The following is an 18,089-nucleotide window of genomic DNA, read 5'->3' as shown; positions in this document are numbered from 1 at the left end:
CACCCGCACAGCCCCTCCGCCCCCGAATATAGCCGAGCCGAGTCCTTCAGAGGATGTCACACTTCCTGTCTGATGGGGAAACCACTCATTTGTGGCGGCTTGTCACCCTTCTGTGCGTTCACATCTACAGTTGTCACTCACCGCTCCCCGACGCACGCAGCCCCTCCGCCCCCACGCAGGCAGCCCCTCCGCCCCCACCCGCGCAGCCCCTCCGCCCCCCACGCAGGCAGCCCCTCCGCCCCCACGCAGGCAGCCCCTCCGCCTCCACGCAGGCAGCCCCTCCGCCCCCACGCAGGCAGCCCCTCCGCCCCCACGCAGGCAGCCCCTCCGCCCCCACGCAGGCAGCCCCTTCACCCCGACACACATTCCACCATGTTTTCTCGGACATAAATGGATACCTTCAGCCCGGGTTCACACTGATGCGGTCCTGAATTTGCAGCGTTTTCAGTGCAAATTGCGCACTGCATCAGAATCGCACCCCGTTCATGCGGACCGCTGCGGGTGTTTATGTTAACAACACCCTGAAATCGGTCCACAAAACGTGGTGCGATGTGCAGAATCGGATCACATTAGGTGTGAATACCCGTGCGATCCGATTCTAGTGCGGACCCAAAAAAGGGTCCTGCGTGTTCTTGGTGCGGGTGTAATTAGTCATACAAAATGTACGGCTCCGATCGCACCGCACACAAATGACATGTGATTGGTACAGGAATGCGGTGCGGTTCCAGTGCGAATCACATGCGATATACCGCACCACACGTATGTGATCCCGGGCTCACGGTTGTCTCCGGCGGTGATACTAGAAGGATGAGAGCGCCACAAGCCTTTCATTGGTCTGTGCCGGAACGGACGGTGCGTGTGGTTCCGGTTACATCCTGGATCTACAGATGGATGAAATAGTAAATACAATGTAACGGTTCGTTGTCGCATTGTATTACTCGGTGACACTTGCAGACTGTCTGCGGGTGTCATACACAGGAGGGGCTGCAATCTGACAGCCAGTAATGGCGGGGAGGGGAGGAGCTGGGTGGAAGATGCCTCCTAAAAACATTCTTGCATTCAGAACTCTTTAACCCTTTCACTGGCGGTTCCCTTCGTCATACGGACCCAAAACCGGGAGGGGGATGGGGGGGAGGGGCGTTATACACAATCTGGAGGTTGCAGCCACCGGGATGGTGTATTAGGCCTCCTGCACACGGCGCGTTTTGGTGCCGCTTTGAGCCCGGGGTCACACTGATGCAGTGCAGAGTTCGCATCGGTTTCTGTGCGATATTCCTCACCGCATCAGAATCGCCCCCCATTCCTGCGAGCCGCTGCGGGTGTAAATGTTATCCACTTCCAGTCCAGACACCCCCCCCCCCCCTTCCTGTCCAGACACCCCCCCCCCCCCCCCTTTCCTGTCCAGCCCAATTTTCAGCTTTCAGCGCTGTCACACTTTGAACGACAATTGCGCGGTCATGCAACACTGTAACCATATGAATGTTTTAGCATTTTTTTGAGACTGATAAAGCTTTATTTTGGTGGTATTTATTCCCCGCCGGGATTTTTTTTTTTTTGCTATAGAAATGAAAAAGTCCACAAATTTTGAAAAAAAAAAAAAGTTTTTCTTATGAAATGTTGCAAACAAATAATATTTCATCATAAATATTGGCCAAAATTTATTCAGTTACCTTTTTAGTAAAAAAAAAAAACCAAAAACAAAAATTAGTTTATAACCAAAAATTATAATTTTTCAAAAAAAAGTTTGACTTTTTTTTTTTTTTACATACGGTCACCCTAACAGTACACGATCACCATGGTGACACTGTACTACTTGTGGGGGGTGATGATTTTTTTTTCTTCAATGATTGCTTTTACACCCATAAAGGCTGTAAAAGCAATCATTTCTCCTTCTCTCTGCATTCCTGCAGCCATTGAGAAGTACTGAGTGAGCTGTGATTGGTCACAGCTTGTCACATGGTACAAGGCTGTTGTGAATGGCCCTGTACCATGTGATCTCTGTGATCATTCACAGATTTCACAAGTACTAAGCAATGATGTCAGAAGTGACATCTTGCTTACTACTCTTCATGTGATCATTGATTGGCCAATCAGTGATCACATGATCGGGACCTCACAGTGGTCCTGTACAGCGATTGGTGATCTGCTGTGTCCTGTGGACACAGCGGGCACCGAATTTCGGTGCCGTGCGATCCTAGGGAGCACTCACAAGCAGGGGGCAGGGAGGAAGTTTATAAATGGCCACCCGTTCCTCCACCCCTCCCCCCCGGCCGTTTATGTACATGGGGTGGACGGGAAGTGGTGAAGTTAACACCCCGAAATCGGTCCGTAAAACGCGGTGCGAGGTGCAGAATCGGATCACATTAGGTGTGAATACCCGTGTGATCCGATTCTAGTGTGGACCAAGAAAAGGGTTCTGCATCTTTTTGATACGGTGAGATTTGAGCCATGCAAAATGTACAACTCCGATCGCACCGCACACAAATCGCATGCGATTGGAACAGGAATGTGGTGCGGTTCCTGGTGCGAATCACATGCGATACGCCGCACCACAGGAGTGTGAACCCGGGCTGAGGGGCATCATACGGTTTTCTTTTTTTCTGCTTCCATGTCCCCTATGTCTCCGTACACACAGACTTGTGAAGCTTTTCGTAGGAGTAGTGATTACCCGAAGGACCCCGGGGCCAGTGTGTCCGGGAGCAGCAAAAAAAAAAAACACGGCTAAACGTGCCGAAATGCTGAGCGCTGGAGTGTTCATTTATTTCATTGGCCAGAGTAAATGATCATTCTGGCCAATGAAATGAATGAATGCCCAAGTGCCTGACGCGTGTAAACGCCCCTAAAGTGTAAGATCCTTTGACAAGTGTCCCCCCAGGAGGAGTCATGAAGCGTCCCGAGTGTCCCCCCAGGAGGAGTCATGAAGCGTCCCGAGTGTCCCGCCAGGAGGAGTCATGAAGCGTCCCGAGTGTCCCGCCAGGAGGAGTCATGAAGCGTCCCGAGTGTCCCCCCAGGAGGAGTCATGAAGCGTCCCGAGTGTCCCCCCAGGAGGAGTCATGAAGCGTCCCGAGTGTCCCCCCAGGAGGAGTCATGAAGCGTCCCGAGTGTCCCGCCAGGAGGAGTCATGAAGCGTCCCGAGTGTCCCGCCAGGAGGAGTCATGAAGCGTCTCGAGTGTCCCCCCAGGAGGAGTCATGAAGCGTCCCGAGTGTCCCCCCAGGAGGAGTCATGAAGCGTCCCGAGTGTCCCCCCAGGAGGAGTCATGAAGCGTCCCGAGTGTCCCCCCAGGAGGAGTCATGAAGCGTCCCGAGTGTCCCCCCAGGAGGAGTCATGAAGCGTCCCGAGTGTCCCCCCAGGAGGAGTCATGAAGCGTCCCGAGTGCTCGAGGCCCAACACTGACCCACTTCTGCCTTCCTATGATCAGATGTCCAGATACAGAATATTCTGCATTTCCTGTCCTCCTTCCTGATTGACGAAACTCCTGGAAGGGCGTGGCCTTCACACATCAGGCTCCTCCCCTTCAATCCTCTTGCACAAGTTAGATCGAAATTCTTAACTGCTATAGTAAGTGTTGTCACAGCGACGAGGAAGTCTGCAACGGGAACTACAGAGAGTACAGATCCCCACCGATTACTGGAACCTCCGAATCTGAACACGGCCCTCATGTCACTGCTCAGTCTTGCACAGGAGTATCAACTCCTCCCTGTGCCGGCTCCTCCCCTCCAGCCTTGCACAGGTGTGCCGGCTCCTCCCCTCCAGCCTTGCACAGGTGTGCCACCTCCTCCCCTCCAGTCTGGCACAGGTGTACCGGCTCCTCCCCTTCAGTCTGCCACAGGTGTACCGGCTCCTCCCCTTCAGTCTGGCACAGGTGTACCGGCTCCTCCCCTTCAGTCTGCAACAGGTGTACCGGCTCCTCCCCTTCAGTCTGCAACAGGTGTACCGGCTCCTCCCCTTCAGTCTGCAACAGGTGTACCGGCTCCTCCCCTTCAGTCTGCAACAGGTGTACCGGCTCCTCCCCTTCAGTCTGCAACAGGTGTACCGGCTCCTCCCCTTCAGTCTGCCACAGGTGTACCGGCTCCTCCCCTTCAGTCTGCCACAGGTGTACCGGCTCCTCCCCTTCAGTCTGCCACAGGTGTACCGGCTCCTCCCCTTCAGTCTGCAACAGGTGTACCGGCTCCTCCCCTTCAGTCTGCAACAGGTGTACCGGCTCCTCCCCTTCAGTCTGCAACAGGTGTACCGGCTCCTCCCCTTCAGTCTGCAACAGGTGTACCGGCTCCTCCCCTTCAGTCTGCAACAGGTGTACCGGCTCCTCCCCTTCAGTCTGCCACAGGTGTACCGGCTCCTCCCCTTCAGTCTGCCACAGGTGTACCGGCTCCTCCCCTTCAGTCTGCCACAGGTGTACCGGCTCCTCCCCTTCAGTCTGCCACAGGTGTACCGGCTCCTCCCCTTCAGTCTGCCACAGGTGTACCGGCTCCTCCCCTTCAGTCTGCAACAGGTGTACCGGCTCCTCCCCTTCAGTCTGCAACAGGTGTACCGGCTCCTCCCCTTCAGTCTGCAACAGGTGTACCGGCTCCTCCCCTTCAGTCTGGCACAGGTGTACCGGCTCCTCCCCTTCAGTCTGGCACAGGTGTACCGGCTCCTCCCCTTCAGTCTGGCACAGGTGTACCGGCTCCTCCCCTTCAGTCTGGCACAGGTGTACCGGCTCCTCCCCTTCAGTCTGGCACAGGTGTACCGGCTCCTCCCCTTCAGTCTGGCACAGGTGTACCGGCTCCTCCCCTTCAGTCTGGCACAGGTGTACCGGCTCCTCCCCTTCAGTCCTCCACAGGTGTACCGGCTCCTCCCCTGGACTGGAATGGCTTCTTCTGATGTCACTGCACACTGGAAGCTCCTCACAGTGTGCATTAGAAGCTGCAGCCAGTCAGATAGAGCTCCGCCTCATTTCCTGGCTGGAGGACGTCCAGCATCATCTAGTGCTTTCCTTCCCAGCCTGACTGTCCCTGGCCCCGCCCCTTTCATTCATTGACTATTAGTTCAGTCATGGAGGCTCAGCATCACCTAGGTATAGCCTGCCTAGGAACACCCACCCCTCCAGACTGACACCCACCCATCAAGGCATTTTAATATTTGCACAACTCCTCCCACTTCTTACATCAGGTCTGAGGGCTCTTGGGAGGAGTAGGTGCGGTCATGTTTTCAGGAAGCACCCTACCAGCCAAGATCTGCCTGCATTGCATAGAGAAGCACAGAGACTCGCGGTATATCTCTCTGGACTGTAGAATGTCTAACTGTCTGGATTTTCATTTTGCAAAATAAAAATAAATAAATAATAAAAAAACACCTTTAGATCCCGCCAGAAATCCTGTGAGCTGACCACTTCCTGTACTCTCTGCAGGCAGCACAGGAACGGTTCCATGTCTGGGTCTAGATCCCCAACCCCCAATGTCCCCGTCAGGCGGGTCTTTCATACGCCCGCAGGCCTGAGATTCAGGAGATCCCTGTGTAGGCAGATCATGTGATGTTCCAGCCCCCAGAGCACGCCAACACATGCACGCCGTGTGCTCACATGACCGCACTCTGCCGGGTATTCCAAATATTTCTGACTTCCACTTACTTGTTCGTCGGATCCCCCCGAGGCAAAGAAATCTCCTTCTCGTGAAAACCTGACGCAGGTCACGGCCCCCTGTATGTGCGACACGGAGAGAGAACACGGAACACGGAAATCAGCAACTGGAAATACAACACGGAGGGATCACTGAGCACCGCGGGGACAAGGAGACCATTTCCCATAATTCCTCTGACATACTTCACATTTATTAACCCCTTCCAGTCCGGACACTCCCCCCCCTTCCGGTCCCGATACTCCCCCCCCTTCCGGTCCCGACACTCCCCCCCCCCTTCCGGTCCCGACACTCCCCCCCCCCTTCCGGTCCCGACACTCCCCCCCCCCCCCCTTCCGGGCCCGACACTCCCCCCCCCTTCCGGTCCCGACACTCCCACCGCCCCCCCTTCCGGTCCCGACACTCCCACCGCCCCCCCCCTTCCGGTCCCGACACTCCCACCGCCCCCCCCTTCCGGTCCCGACACTTTCCCCCCCTTCCGGTCCCGACACTCCCACCGCCCCCCCCTTCCGGTCCCGACACTCCCACCGCCCCCCCCTTCCGGTCCCGACACTTTCCCCCCCTTCCGGTCCCGACACTTTCCCCCCCTTCCGGTCCCGACACTTTCCCCCCCTTCCGGTCCCGACACTTTCCCCCCCTTCCGGTCCCGACACTTTCCCCCCCTTCCGGTCCCGACACTTTCCCCCCCTTCCGGTCCCGACACTTTCCCCCCCTTCCGGTCCCGACACTTCCCCCCCCCTTCCGGTCCCGACACTTCCCCCCCCCTTCCGGTCCCGACACTTCCCCCCCCCTTCCGGTCCCGACACTTTCCCCCCCCTTCCGGTCCCGACACTCCCCCCCCCCCCTTCCGGGCCCGACACTCCCCCCCCCCCCCTTCCGGGCCCGACACTCCCACCGCCCCCCCTTCCGGTCCCGACACTCCCACCGCCCCCCCTTCCGGTCCCGACACTTTCCCCCCCTTCCGGTCCCGACACTTTCCCCCCCTTTCGGTCCCGACACTTTCCCCCCCTTCCGGTCCCGACACTTTCCCCCCCTTCCGGTCCCGACACTTTCCCCCCCTTCCGGTCCCGACACTTTCCCCCCCTTCCGGTCCCGACACTTTCCCCCCCTTCCGGTCCCGACACTTCCCCCCCCCTCCGGTCCCGACACTTCCCCCCCCTTCCGGTCCGGACACTTTCCCCCCCTTCCGGTCCGGACACTTTCCCCCCCTTCCAGTCCGGACACTTTCCCCCCCTTCCAGTCCGGACACTTTCCCCCCCTTCCAGTCCGGACACTTTCCCCCCCTTCCGGTCCGGACACTTCCCCCCCCTTCCGGTCCGGACACTTTCCCCCCCTTCCAGTCCGGACACTTTCCCCCCCTTCCAGTCCGGACACTTTCCCCCCCTTCCTGTCCAGGCCAATTTTCAGCTTTCAGCACTATCACACTTTGAATGACAATTGCGCGGTCATGCAACACTGCACCCATATGAATTTTTTTAGCATTTTTTTGAGACAGATAAAACTTTCTTTTGGTGATATTTATTCACTGCTGGGAGTTTAATTTTTTTGCTATGTAAAAGTCCAAACATTTAAAAAAAAAAAAAAAATGTATTCAGTTATCTTTTTAGCGAAAAAAAAAAATAACCCAAATTTGTTTATAACCAAAAATTATAATTTTTCAAATTTTTTTTACATTGTAATATTATTATTTATGTTTTGTTTTTTTTACATACTGACACCCTAGCAGTGCAGGGTTACCATGGTGACACTGCACTACTTGTGGGGGGTGATGACACTGATTGTTGTTACACCCATAGAGGCGGTGCAGTGTAACGATGTAACAGCCATCGGTGGTCGATGTCCCTGGAAATCGTTGTACAGACATCGCCACTATCAATGCGACTTCAGTGAACTCCGTTCCGGGTCCCATGCTGAGCACACAGGAGGTCGGCGGCTGAGCATGTGCGCCATTCAGGGGATGCTTCGCATTTCCTGAATGAATGCCAGGCGTTCTCTGATTGGATGAGGTGGACGAGTGACGAGTTGGACAGCGGCCAGACATGGGGGGGGGCGGGGGGTTGGGTAGGAATGGTATGACCCGGTACCTGGTGTCCATGTAGTGTGTACAGTAAGCGTCCTTCCAACAGGTCCAGGATCTTCAGGGTGGAGTCATTGGAGGAGGTGATGAGATAATTCCCAGAGGGGTGGAAGGAGAGCGAGTTCACCACCCCACTGTGCACTGCAAGAGAGGAGAGCCGTGAGAGACCCCGCCCCCGCGCTGCAAACACTCCGCCCTCCTGCTGGTCACCACACCAAGCATTGAGAGTCCCCACCCTGTGTACACTCCGCCCTCCCCCTGCGCTGCGTACACTCCGCCCTCCTACTGGTCACCACACCAAGCCGTGAGAGTCCCCGCCCTGCACTGCGTATACTCCGCCCTCCCGCTGGTCGTGACACCAAGCATTGAGAGTCCCCACCCTGTGTACACTCCGCCCTCCCCCTGCGCTGCGTACACTCCGCCCTCCCCCTGCGCTGCGTACACTCCGCCCTCCCCCTGCGCACACTCCGCCCTCCTGCTGGTCACCACACCAAGCATTGAGAGTCCCCGCCCTGCGTACACTCCGCCCTCCCCCCGCCCTGCGTACACTCCGCCCTCCCCCTGCGCTGCGTACACTCCGCCCTCCTGCTGGTCACCACACCAAGCATTGAGAGTCCCCGCCCTGCGTACACTCCGCCCTCCCCCCGCCCTGCGTACACTCCGCCCTCCCCCTGCGCTGCGTACACTCCGCCCTCCCACTGGTCACCACACCAAGCATTGAGAGTCCCCGCCCTGCGTACACTCCGCCCTCCCCCCGCCCTGCGTACACTCCGCCCTCCCCCTGCGCTGCGTACACTCCGCCCTCCTACTGGTCACCACACCAAGCCGTGAGAGTCCCCGCCCTGCACTGCGTATACTCCGCCCTCCCGCTGGTCGTGACACCAAGCATTGAGAGTCCCCACCCTGTGTACACTCCGCCCTCCCCCTGCGCTGCGTACACTCCGCCCTCCCCCTGCGCTGCGTACACTCCGCCCTCCCCCTGCGCACACTCCGCCCTCCTGCTGGTCACCACACCAAGCATTGAGAGTCCCCGCCCTGCGTACACTCCGCCCTCCCCCCGCCCTGCGTACACTCCGCCCTCCCCCTGCGCTGCGTACACTCCGCCCTCCTGCTGGTCACCACACCAAGCATTGAGAGTCCCCGCCCTGCGTACACTCCGCCCTCCCCCCGCCCTGCGTACACTCCGCCCTCCCCCTGCGCTGCGTACACTCCGCCCTCCCACTGGTCACCACACCAAGCATTGAGAGTCCCCGCCCTGCGTACACTCCGCCCTCCCCCCGCCCTGCGTACACTCCGCCCTCCCCCCGCGCTGCGTACACTCCGCCCTCCCCCCGCGCTGCGTACACTCCGCCCTCCCCCCGCCCTGCGTACACTCCGCCCTCCCCCCGCCCTGCGTACACTCCGCCCTCCCCCGCCCTGCGTACACTCCGCCCTCCTGCTGGTCACCACACCAAGCATTGAGAGTCCCCGCCCTGCGTACACTCCGCCCTCCCCCCGCCCTGCGTACACTCCGCCCTCCCCCCGCCCTGCGTACACTCCGCCCTCCCCCTGCGCTGCGTACACTCCGCCCTCCCACTGGTCACCACACCAAGCATTGAGAGTCCCCGCCCTGCGTACTCTCTGCAGTCCAGACTGTATTCCAGATGCGTTTCTGCATGTGCGATTTTGACGTGTTTCGGTGCGTTTTTTCCCCCTTTTTCATCAATTTAAATAGGGACATGTGCGTTCCGGTGTGTTTTTGATGCGTTTTACTGCGTTTCAGTACAGTTCTGTGTAGAAAATAGACAACCTGGTTGTTTTTTTTTCCTGCAACTGGAACTGCGAGCGCTGATGTGAACTGACAACCATATCGCCGACTGTCTGTGCGTTTTGGATGCAGAAAGAAAAAGCAACTGAAACACATGTAGTATGATCTGGCCCTCCATCCAATGAATGAAAGGGGCGGGGCCAGGACGGTCAGGCTGGGCTGGCTTCTTGGGTGTCAGGTAGGAGTGAGCGTTCCTAGGGAAGGGAGTTCCAGAGGAAGGATAGAACTTTTCCCATCATACATTCATTTTGTGTTGCTCACACTCTGAGAAGTTCTGCACGCCGCGGCCTCTGTCTTCTCTGTGTATACTCAGTCCGGGAGGAATGACTGAGCCGCAGCCGCAGCATGTTCCCCGTTATCTGACTCTAATCTCACACTGATCGCTTTTCCTGCCGAGCAGCAGAAATGATCAGACCTGTGTGCGTCCCATCATGGTGACTCAGCGAAAACGCCGGCCAGACCCACCGGCCGATCTGTCATCTGTCAGGACTTCTGTTTATATACAGCCGGGACCTACCGCAGGATCGATGTATATACAGCCGGGACCTACCGCAGGATTGATGTATATACAGCCGGGACCTACCGCAGGATCGATTTATATACAGCCGGGACCTACCGCAGGATCGATTTATATACAGCCGGGACCTACCGCAGGATCGATGTATATACAGCCCGGGACCTACCGCAGGATCGATTTATATACAGCCGGGACCTACCGCAGGATCGATTTATATACAGCCGGGACCTACCGCAGGATCGATTTATATACAGCCGGGACCTACCGCAGGATCGATTTATATACAGCCGGGACCTACCGCAGGATCGATGTATATACAGCCGGGACCTACCGCAGGATCGATTTATATACAGCCGGGACCTACCGCAGGATCAATTTATATACAGCCGGGACCTACCGCAGGATCGATTTATATACAGCCGGGACCTACCGCAGGATCGATTTATATACAGCCGGGACCTACCGCAGGATCGATTTATATACAGCCGGGACCTACCGCAGGATCGATTTATATACAGCCGGGACCTACCGCAGGATCGATTTATATACAGCCGGGACCTACCGCAGGATCGATTTATATACAGCCGGGACCTACCGCAGGATCAATGTATATACAGCCGGGACCTACCGCAGGATCGATCTATATACAGTCGGGACCTACCGCAGGATCGATCTATATACAGTCGGGACCTACCGCAGGATCGATCTATATACAGTCGGGACCTACCGCAGGATCAATGTATATACAGCCGGGACCTACCGCAGGATCGATGTATATACAGCCGGGACCTACCGCAGGATCAATGTATATACAGCCGGGACCTACCGCAGGATCAATGTATATACAGCCGGGGACCTACCGCAGGATCGATGTATATACAGCCGGGACCTACCGCAGGATCGATCTATATACAGCCGGGACCTACCGCAGGATCGATGTATATACAGCCGGGACCTACCGCAGGATCGATGTATATACAGCCGGGACCTACCGCAGGATCGATCTATATACAGCCGGGACCTACCGCAGGATCGATTATCGATGATTTTTTTTTCTCAAACTTTTTTTTTTTTACCCAAAAAGGAACCCTCGTTTTCAGGTCTCCAGGAACCTCTGGGAAGGTCGGTCCGCGGGTGGTCACTGAGGACTGGCCCTTGCATTGGTGGTGGTCCGCAGGAAGAATACTCCCCCTATAGTGGAGGTCAGAATCCCACCCTTACCAGTTCTATCGATGGCTCTGCAACGTGGTGGTGGCCCTGGAACTATGGGGGGGTGATCAGTCCCATGGCCACCTCTGGAGGAACCCCGCTAGGGTTAAAGGGTCACTCCGGCCTTTTAAATACTTTTTAGCCCTGGTGTGACTTCAGGTGTGGTGTGCGACTTCCAAATCGCCCCTGAAGTCTTTTCCAATGTATGGCTCGGTCTTACCCCCCCCCCTCCCGGGTCACATCAAGCCAACTTTGAAAATCGTGTGTACTTCAAGTGAAGCTGCGCGATTTCAAAGTTGCGTTCAGTGTGACCGGCACCATGTCACATGTTCATGCAAAAAAAAAAATCGCATCTGAATTCGTATCGCATGTATTTATTCATATCCTGTACACAGAGGCAGCCTTGTGCGCGTCTGGTAGTGCTGGCCACGCCTACTTTTCTTTTGAAGTATTTCTTAACCCCTCCCCCTCCAGGAGGATTTCCTTCCCCCCCCCCAGAGGTTTTCCTCCCCCCCTCCAGAGGTTTTCCTCCCCCCTCGCCTTCCAGAGGTTCCCCCCCCCCCTTGCCCTCCAAAGGTTTTCCTCCCACCTCGCCCTCCAGAGGATTTCCTCCCCCCCACCCCCCCCGAGAGGTTTTCCTCCCCCCTCGCCCTCCAGAGGATTTCCTCCCCCCCACCCCCCCCGAGAGGTTTTCCTCCCCCCTCGCCCTCCAGAGGTTCCCCCCCCCCCCCCAAGAGGTTTTCCTCCTCCCTCGCCCTCCAGAGGATTTCCTCCCCCCTCGCCCTTCAGGAAGTTTTCCTCCCCCCTCGCCCTTCAGGGGGATTTCCTCCCCCCTCGCCCTCCAGGAGGATTTCCTCCCCCCTCGCCCTCCAGGAGGATTTCCTCCCCCCTCGCCCTCCAGGAGGATTTCCTCCCCCCTCGCCCTCCAGGAGGATTTCCTCCCCCCTCGCCCTCCAGGAGGATTTCCTCCCCCCTCGCCCTCCAGGAGGATTTCCTCCCCCCTCGCCCTCCAGAAGTTTTCCTCCCCCCTCGCCCTCCAGAAGTTTTCCTCCCCCCCTCCTGACCAGGCCATTTTTTGTGATACAGCGCTGTGTTACTCTGACAATTGCGCGGTCATGCAACGCTGCACCCGAATGAAATTTACGTCCTTTTTCCCCACAAATAGAGATTTCTTTCGGTGGTATTGGATCTCCTTTAACTTTTTTTAATTTTTTGCGCTATAAAAACACCGACAATTTTGAGGAAAAAAAACAGTATTTTTGACTTTTTCCGATTTAACATGTCCAGCAAAAAAAAAAAAAATCTAATTTCTTCATAAATTTCGGTCAAAATATATTCTGCTCCGTGTCGTCGCTATAAAAAAAAAATCCCGATACGTGGAAATTAATTGGTTTACGTGAAAGTTATTGCGTCTACAAATGGCGGTATAGATACTGGAATCTTTTTTTTTCCTACTAGTAATGGCGGCGATCAGCGACTTATAGCGGGTCTGTGGCGGACATTCTGACACTGGGGGAATCCCCAGTGACACCAATACAGTGATCAATGCTAAAAAAAAAAAGCAAAAGAAAAAAAAAAAAAAAAAAAAGCTCTGACACTGAACTAACGGCACTGGGCAGGAAGAGGTTAACATCTGGGGCCATCAAAGGGTTAACTGCGTTTTACTATGGGGCGGGGTCTGTGTGTGTCACTGTACTCACACTGCTGTGGATGGCTGTGCTGTGCAGTGTGCCCGAGCCGACAGGGAGGAGGACTATTAGTAAACAAAAAACAGTCCTCCTCCCCTTCGGAGATGCTCAGAAATCACTGCAAATTTTTTTTTTTCTACTAGTAATGGCGGCGATCAGCGACTTATTGTGGGACTGCGGTGGGCATTCTTACACTGAGGGGGGACTGACTTGGTGTCACTGACATCCCCAGTGACACCAATACAGTGATCAGTGCTAATAAAAAGCCCCGACACTGTACTAATGGCACTGGGCAGGAAGGGGTTAACGTGGGACAATCAAAGGGTTAACTGCGTGCGTTTTACTAAGGGGCGGTGTTTGTGTGCTTCACTGTACTCACACTGCTCTGGATGGCTGTGCAGTGTGCCCGAGCTGACAGAGAGGACTATTAGTAAACAAAACAGTCCTCCTCCCCATTGGGTGTCTGCAATTGACGGCCGCGAATGGAGGCGTGGGTTGGGCGCTCGCGCGCACCCCCTACCCGGAAATGCAAAAGCCCGTATACACACACGTGATGTTGCGCACCCGTGCCGCCCAGTAGCAGCATTTCTTCTATAGGACGGACGGGAAGCGGTTGAAGGATAAAAACAGTGTAGAAAAAACCCCCCTATAATGTAAATACTATGTGAGACTGGAGAGCGCCCCCTGCCTCCGGGAGGAGTACTGCATACCTTGGTAGTGTTGGAGGAGTTTGTTCATCCGAATGTCCCACACTTTCACCGTGTTGTCAGTTCCGGCTGCAGCAACGCAGGTCCCGCTGGGGTGAAAGTCCACATAGTTCACAAACCTGCAACATAAAGACGGCCAAACAGCAATAATACAGGGGAGCAAAAACCGGATCCTGGGGATGCCGCGTCTCATTACCTCCCCTTATCAAATGTATTTATATATATATATTCACATCAGTCCCCGCCCCCAAAAATCAAAGACGGGACATCTACATCCCTTGCAGTGAATCTGTGAACATTCTACTCCCAACAAGAACTAAATGAGCTTCAAAGGATGGTCTCTGTGACCTCTGTAGTTGCAGGCACTGTGGAGCAATTCATCCTTACAGTTCATAACAGAATCATATCTCCCCAGTCCTTCCCTCAGTACGGCTACTTCCACACTGATCCGCCGCAAAAACGTATAGGCGTTCTTACCGCGCTTTTGCTGTGCTTTCTCAGCGTTTGTAAAGGACACGTGACCTAAAAGCTGCTTCCCAGAGGCGTTTTTGAGGCGTTTTTCAATTGATTTCAATGGGAAGAGCCATTTTTGGGGAGTTTTTTTTTTTTTTTAACTCCCCAAACATGCCCCAAAGATGCTGCAAGAGGGAGATTTTACACCGCAAGTGCAGCGCCTCCGTGTGAACACAGAGATATACATTCACATACAGGGAAGGGGATCTCTTGAGCTTTTCAGTCGCTTTTTTTTAATGCAGAAACGCTTCAAAAACTCCTCCGTGAACGTAGCCTCTTCCTTCCTGTACCAGCAATAACCCCTCCCCCACTTAGCGGCACGTCAGCAGCAGCTCACCTCACCCTCCCAGCAGTGATTCAGCAGCTCACCTCACCCTGCTACCCCCTACCAGCAGTGATTCAGCAGCTCAGCTCACCCTGCTACCCCCTACCAGCAGTGATTCAGCAGCTCACCTCACCCTGCTACCCCCTACCAGCAGTGACTCAGCAGCTCACCTCACCCTGCTACCCCCTACCAGCAGTAACTCAGCAGCTCACCTCACCCTGCTACCCCCTACCAGCAGTGACTCAGCAGCTCACCTCACCCTGCTACCCCCTACCAGCAGTAACTCAGCAGCTCACCTCACCCTGCTACCCCCTACCAGCAGTGACTCAGCAGCTCACCTCACCCTGCTACCCCCTACCAGCAGTGACTCAGCAGCTCAGCTCACCCTGCTACCCCCTACCAGCAGTGACTCAGCAGCTCACCTCACCCTGCTACCCCCTACCAGCAGTGACTCAGCAGCTCACCTCACCCTGCTACCCTCTCCCAGCAGCTCACCTCACCCTCCCAGCAGTGATTCAGCAGCTCACCTCACCCTGCTACCCCCTACCAGCAGTGACTCAGCAGCTCACCTCACCCTGCTACCCCCTACCAGCAGTGATTCAGCAGCTCACCTCACCCTGCTACCCCCTACCAGCAGTGATTCAGCAGCTCACCTCACCCTGCTACCCCCTACCAGCAGTGATTCAGCAGCTCGCCTCACCCTGCTACCCCCTACCAGCAGTGACTCAGCAGCTCACCTCACCCTGCTACCCCCTACCAGCAGTGACTCAGCAGCTCACCTCACCCTGCTACCCCCTACCAGCAGTGACTCAGCAGCTCACCTCACCCTGCTACCCCCTCCCAGCAGTGACTCAGTAGCTCACTTTGCTGCCCTTGAGCCCGGGTTCATACCGATTGGGTGCGGGAAATGTTGTCAATCCTGTGCGTTTCCCGCACCACATTGCATCACATTCATGAAACCTGGTTCTGGTGCCAATGATAAAGACGGCACAACGCGATGCGATTGCCAGAAATCACTGACATGGATGAGAACGAAAAAAGGGTCCTGCGCCTTACAAATTGTATGACTCAAATCGCACCGCACAGACGTGTGCATGCAATGCGGTGCGATTCCTGTGCGGATTACATGCAGTTTCCCGCACCGCATTAGTATGAACCCGAGCCTTAACAATGACAGCAAATGGAAAGAGCGCCTCACACAGGGCCCTCAGCATGCTGCCAGTGAAGGGAATGGACTCACCCGGCCTGCTCACAGAAGGAGTGGATACATTCTCGGCTGCTTTTGTCCCAGAGCTTTATGGTTTTATCGTCGCTGGCGGACGCGATCAGCCTTCCATCCGGAGAAAATCTGTGCGGGAAAAGATGGAATGAGACCTGGAGGTGGAAACCATCGTCCTCCGTATACGGGGGACACGCCCAGAGGCGGAAACCGCCGTCCTCCGTATACGGGGGACACGCCCAGAGGCGGAAACCGCCGTCCTCCGTATACGGGGGACACGCCCAGAGGCGGAAACCGCCGTCCTCCGTATACGGGGGACACGCCCAGAGGCGGAAACCGCCGTCCTCCGTATACGGGGGACACGCCCAGAGGCGGAAACCGTCGTCCTCCGTATACGGGGGACACGCCCAGAGGCGGAAACCGTCGTCCTCCGTATACGGGGGACACGCCCAGAGGCGGAAACCATCCTCCAGCACTGAAAGTTGAACACAGTCCTACACAATCCCAACTGAGGCCTTGTGGCTCAAAAACCCCTGAAGGGTCCCCCACTTGCATGCCTGAGCTAAGGGCAGACGGATTCCAGGAAGTAAACGCTACATGAATCATGATGGTGCACCCTGCATGCCTGAACTAAGGGCAGATGGATTCCAGGAAGTAAACGCTACATGAATCATGATGGTGCACCCTGCATGCCTGAACTAAGGGCAGACGGATTCCAGGAAGTAAATGCTTTATGAATCATAATGGTGCACCTCCCATGCCTAAGCTAAGGGCAGACAGATTCCAGGAAGTAAGCGCTACATGAATCATGATGGTGCACATTGCATGCCTGAGCTAAGGGCAGATGGATTCCAGATGCACTCCGCTTTAAAGGAGTCAATTTTGGTTTTCTTTGACCTTATTGCTGCAAATACAACCCCCCCCCCCCCATCCTATTAAGAGTGCCTCCTGCTGGATCTCTGTATGGATAAACGTCACATGACGCGGTCCGGCCTGAATCATGATGGTGCTCCCTGCATGCCTGAACTAAGGGCAGACAGATTCCAGGACGTAAATGCTACATGAAGCATGATGGTGCTCCCTGCATGCCTGAGCTAAGGGCAGACAGATTCCAGGACGTAAATGCTACATGAAGCATGATGGTGCAGCCTGCATGCCTGAGCTAAGGGCAGACATATTCCAGGACGTAAATGCTACATGAAGCATGATGGTGCAGCCTGCATGCCTGAGCTAAGGACAGATGGATTCCAGGAAATAATGCTACATGAGTCATGATGGTGCACCCTGCATGCCTGAGCTAAGGGCAGACAGATTCCAGGAAGTAAATGCTACATGACGTGGTCCGGCCGGTCTGAATAAAACACACGCAGAGGTTGTAGAGGATGGGGGAACAGAGAACGATGGCTCCTCATGGGCAGGGACTGGGACCGCCCACCTTGCACAGCGCACCCAGTTGATATGCTGGTTCAGAGAGAAGAGGAACTTCTGCCGGTGAACCGTCCAAACCTTCACCGTCTTATCATCAGACGCCGTCACCAGAGACTGACCGTCCCCCGAGAAGCTGACACTTCGCACCGTGCCCGTGTGAGCCCTAAACACCGAAGATTCTCCTTTTCTGCAACAAAACATCAGAACATCATTTCTATACATTGTATGGGGGGAGGGGGGGGGGGCAGATGTACAAATCAACAACTGATCACAGTGCGACCTCGGATGGATGGATGGAGACAAGGATGGATGGATGGATGGAGACATGGATGGATGGAGACAAGGATGGATGGAGACAAGGATGGATGGATGGATGGAGACATGGATGGATGGATGGAGACAAGGATGGATGGAGACATGGATGGATGGATGGAGACATGGATGGATGGAGACATGGATGGATGGATGGAGACAAGGATGGATGGAGACAAGGATGGATGGAGACAAGGATGGAGACATGGATGGATGGATGGAGACAAGGATGGATGGAGACAAGGATGGATGGAGACAAGGATGGAGACATGGATGGATGGATGGAGACAAGGATGAATGGAGACAAGGATGGATGGAGACAAGGATGGAGACATGGATGGATGGATGGAGACAAGGATGAATGGAGACAAGGATGGATGGAGACAAGGATGGAGACATGGATGGATGGAGACATGGATGGATGGATGGATAGAGACAAGGATGGATGGAGACAAGGATGGATGGAGACAAGGATGGATGGATGGAGACATGGATGGATGGAGACATGGATGGATGGATGGAGACATGGATGGATGGAGACATGGATGGATGGAGACATGGATGGATGGATGGAGACAAGGATGGATGGATGGATAGAGACAAGGATGGATGGAGACATGGACAGAGGATGGATGGATGGAGACATGGATGGATGGAGGGATGGAGACATGGAC

General features: G+C 55.4%; 1 protein-coding gene across 1 annotated transcript in view; it reads right to left on the bottom strand.

Annotated features, from left to right (window-relative positions):
* POC1A (POC1 centriolar protein A) overlaps positions 1-18,089 on the bottom strand; it is a 37,992-nt gene that overhangs the window by 8,455 nt on the left and 11,448 nt on the right. The window contains exons 4-8 of the mRNA XM_089667124.1: positions 17,111-17,290; positions 15,697-15,804; positions 13,622-13,737; positions 7,698-7,831; positions 5,607-5,675 (exon numbers count right to left, since the gene is read on the bottom strand). Of these exons, the coding sequence (XP_089523250.1) occupies positions 5,607-5,675; positions 7,698-7,831; positions 13,622-13,737; positions 15,697-15,804; positions 17,111-17,290 (607 nt within the window). The remainder of the gene's footprint in view (positions 1-5,606; positions 5,676-7,697; positions 7,832-13,621; positions 13,738-15,696; positions 15,805-17,110; positions 17,291-18,089) is intronic.

This window comes from Staurois parvus, unplaced genomic scaffold (genome assembly GCF_062004578.1).
Source record: "Staurois parvus isolate SC_StPar_1 unplaced genomic scaffold, SC_StPar_1.0 ptg003046l, whole genome shotgun sequence".
NCBI classification, from domain to species: domain Eukaryota; kingdom Metazoa; phylum Chordata; class Amphibia; order Anura; family Ranidae; genus Staurois; species Staurois parvus.
The sequence above is the reverse complement of the archived record's forward strand: the minus strand, read 5'-3'. Positions and strand labels throughout refer to the sequence as shown.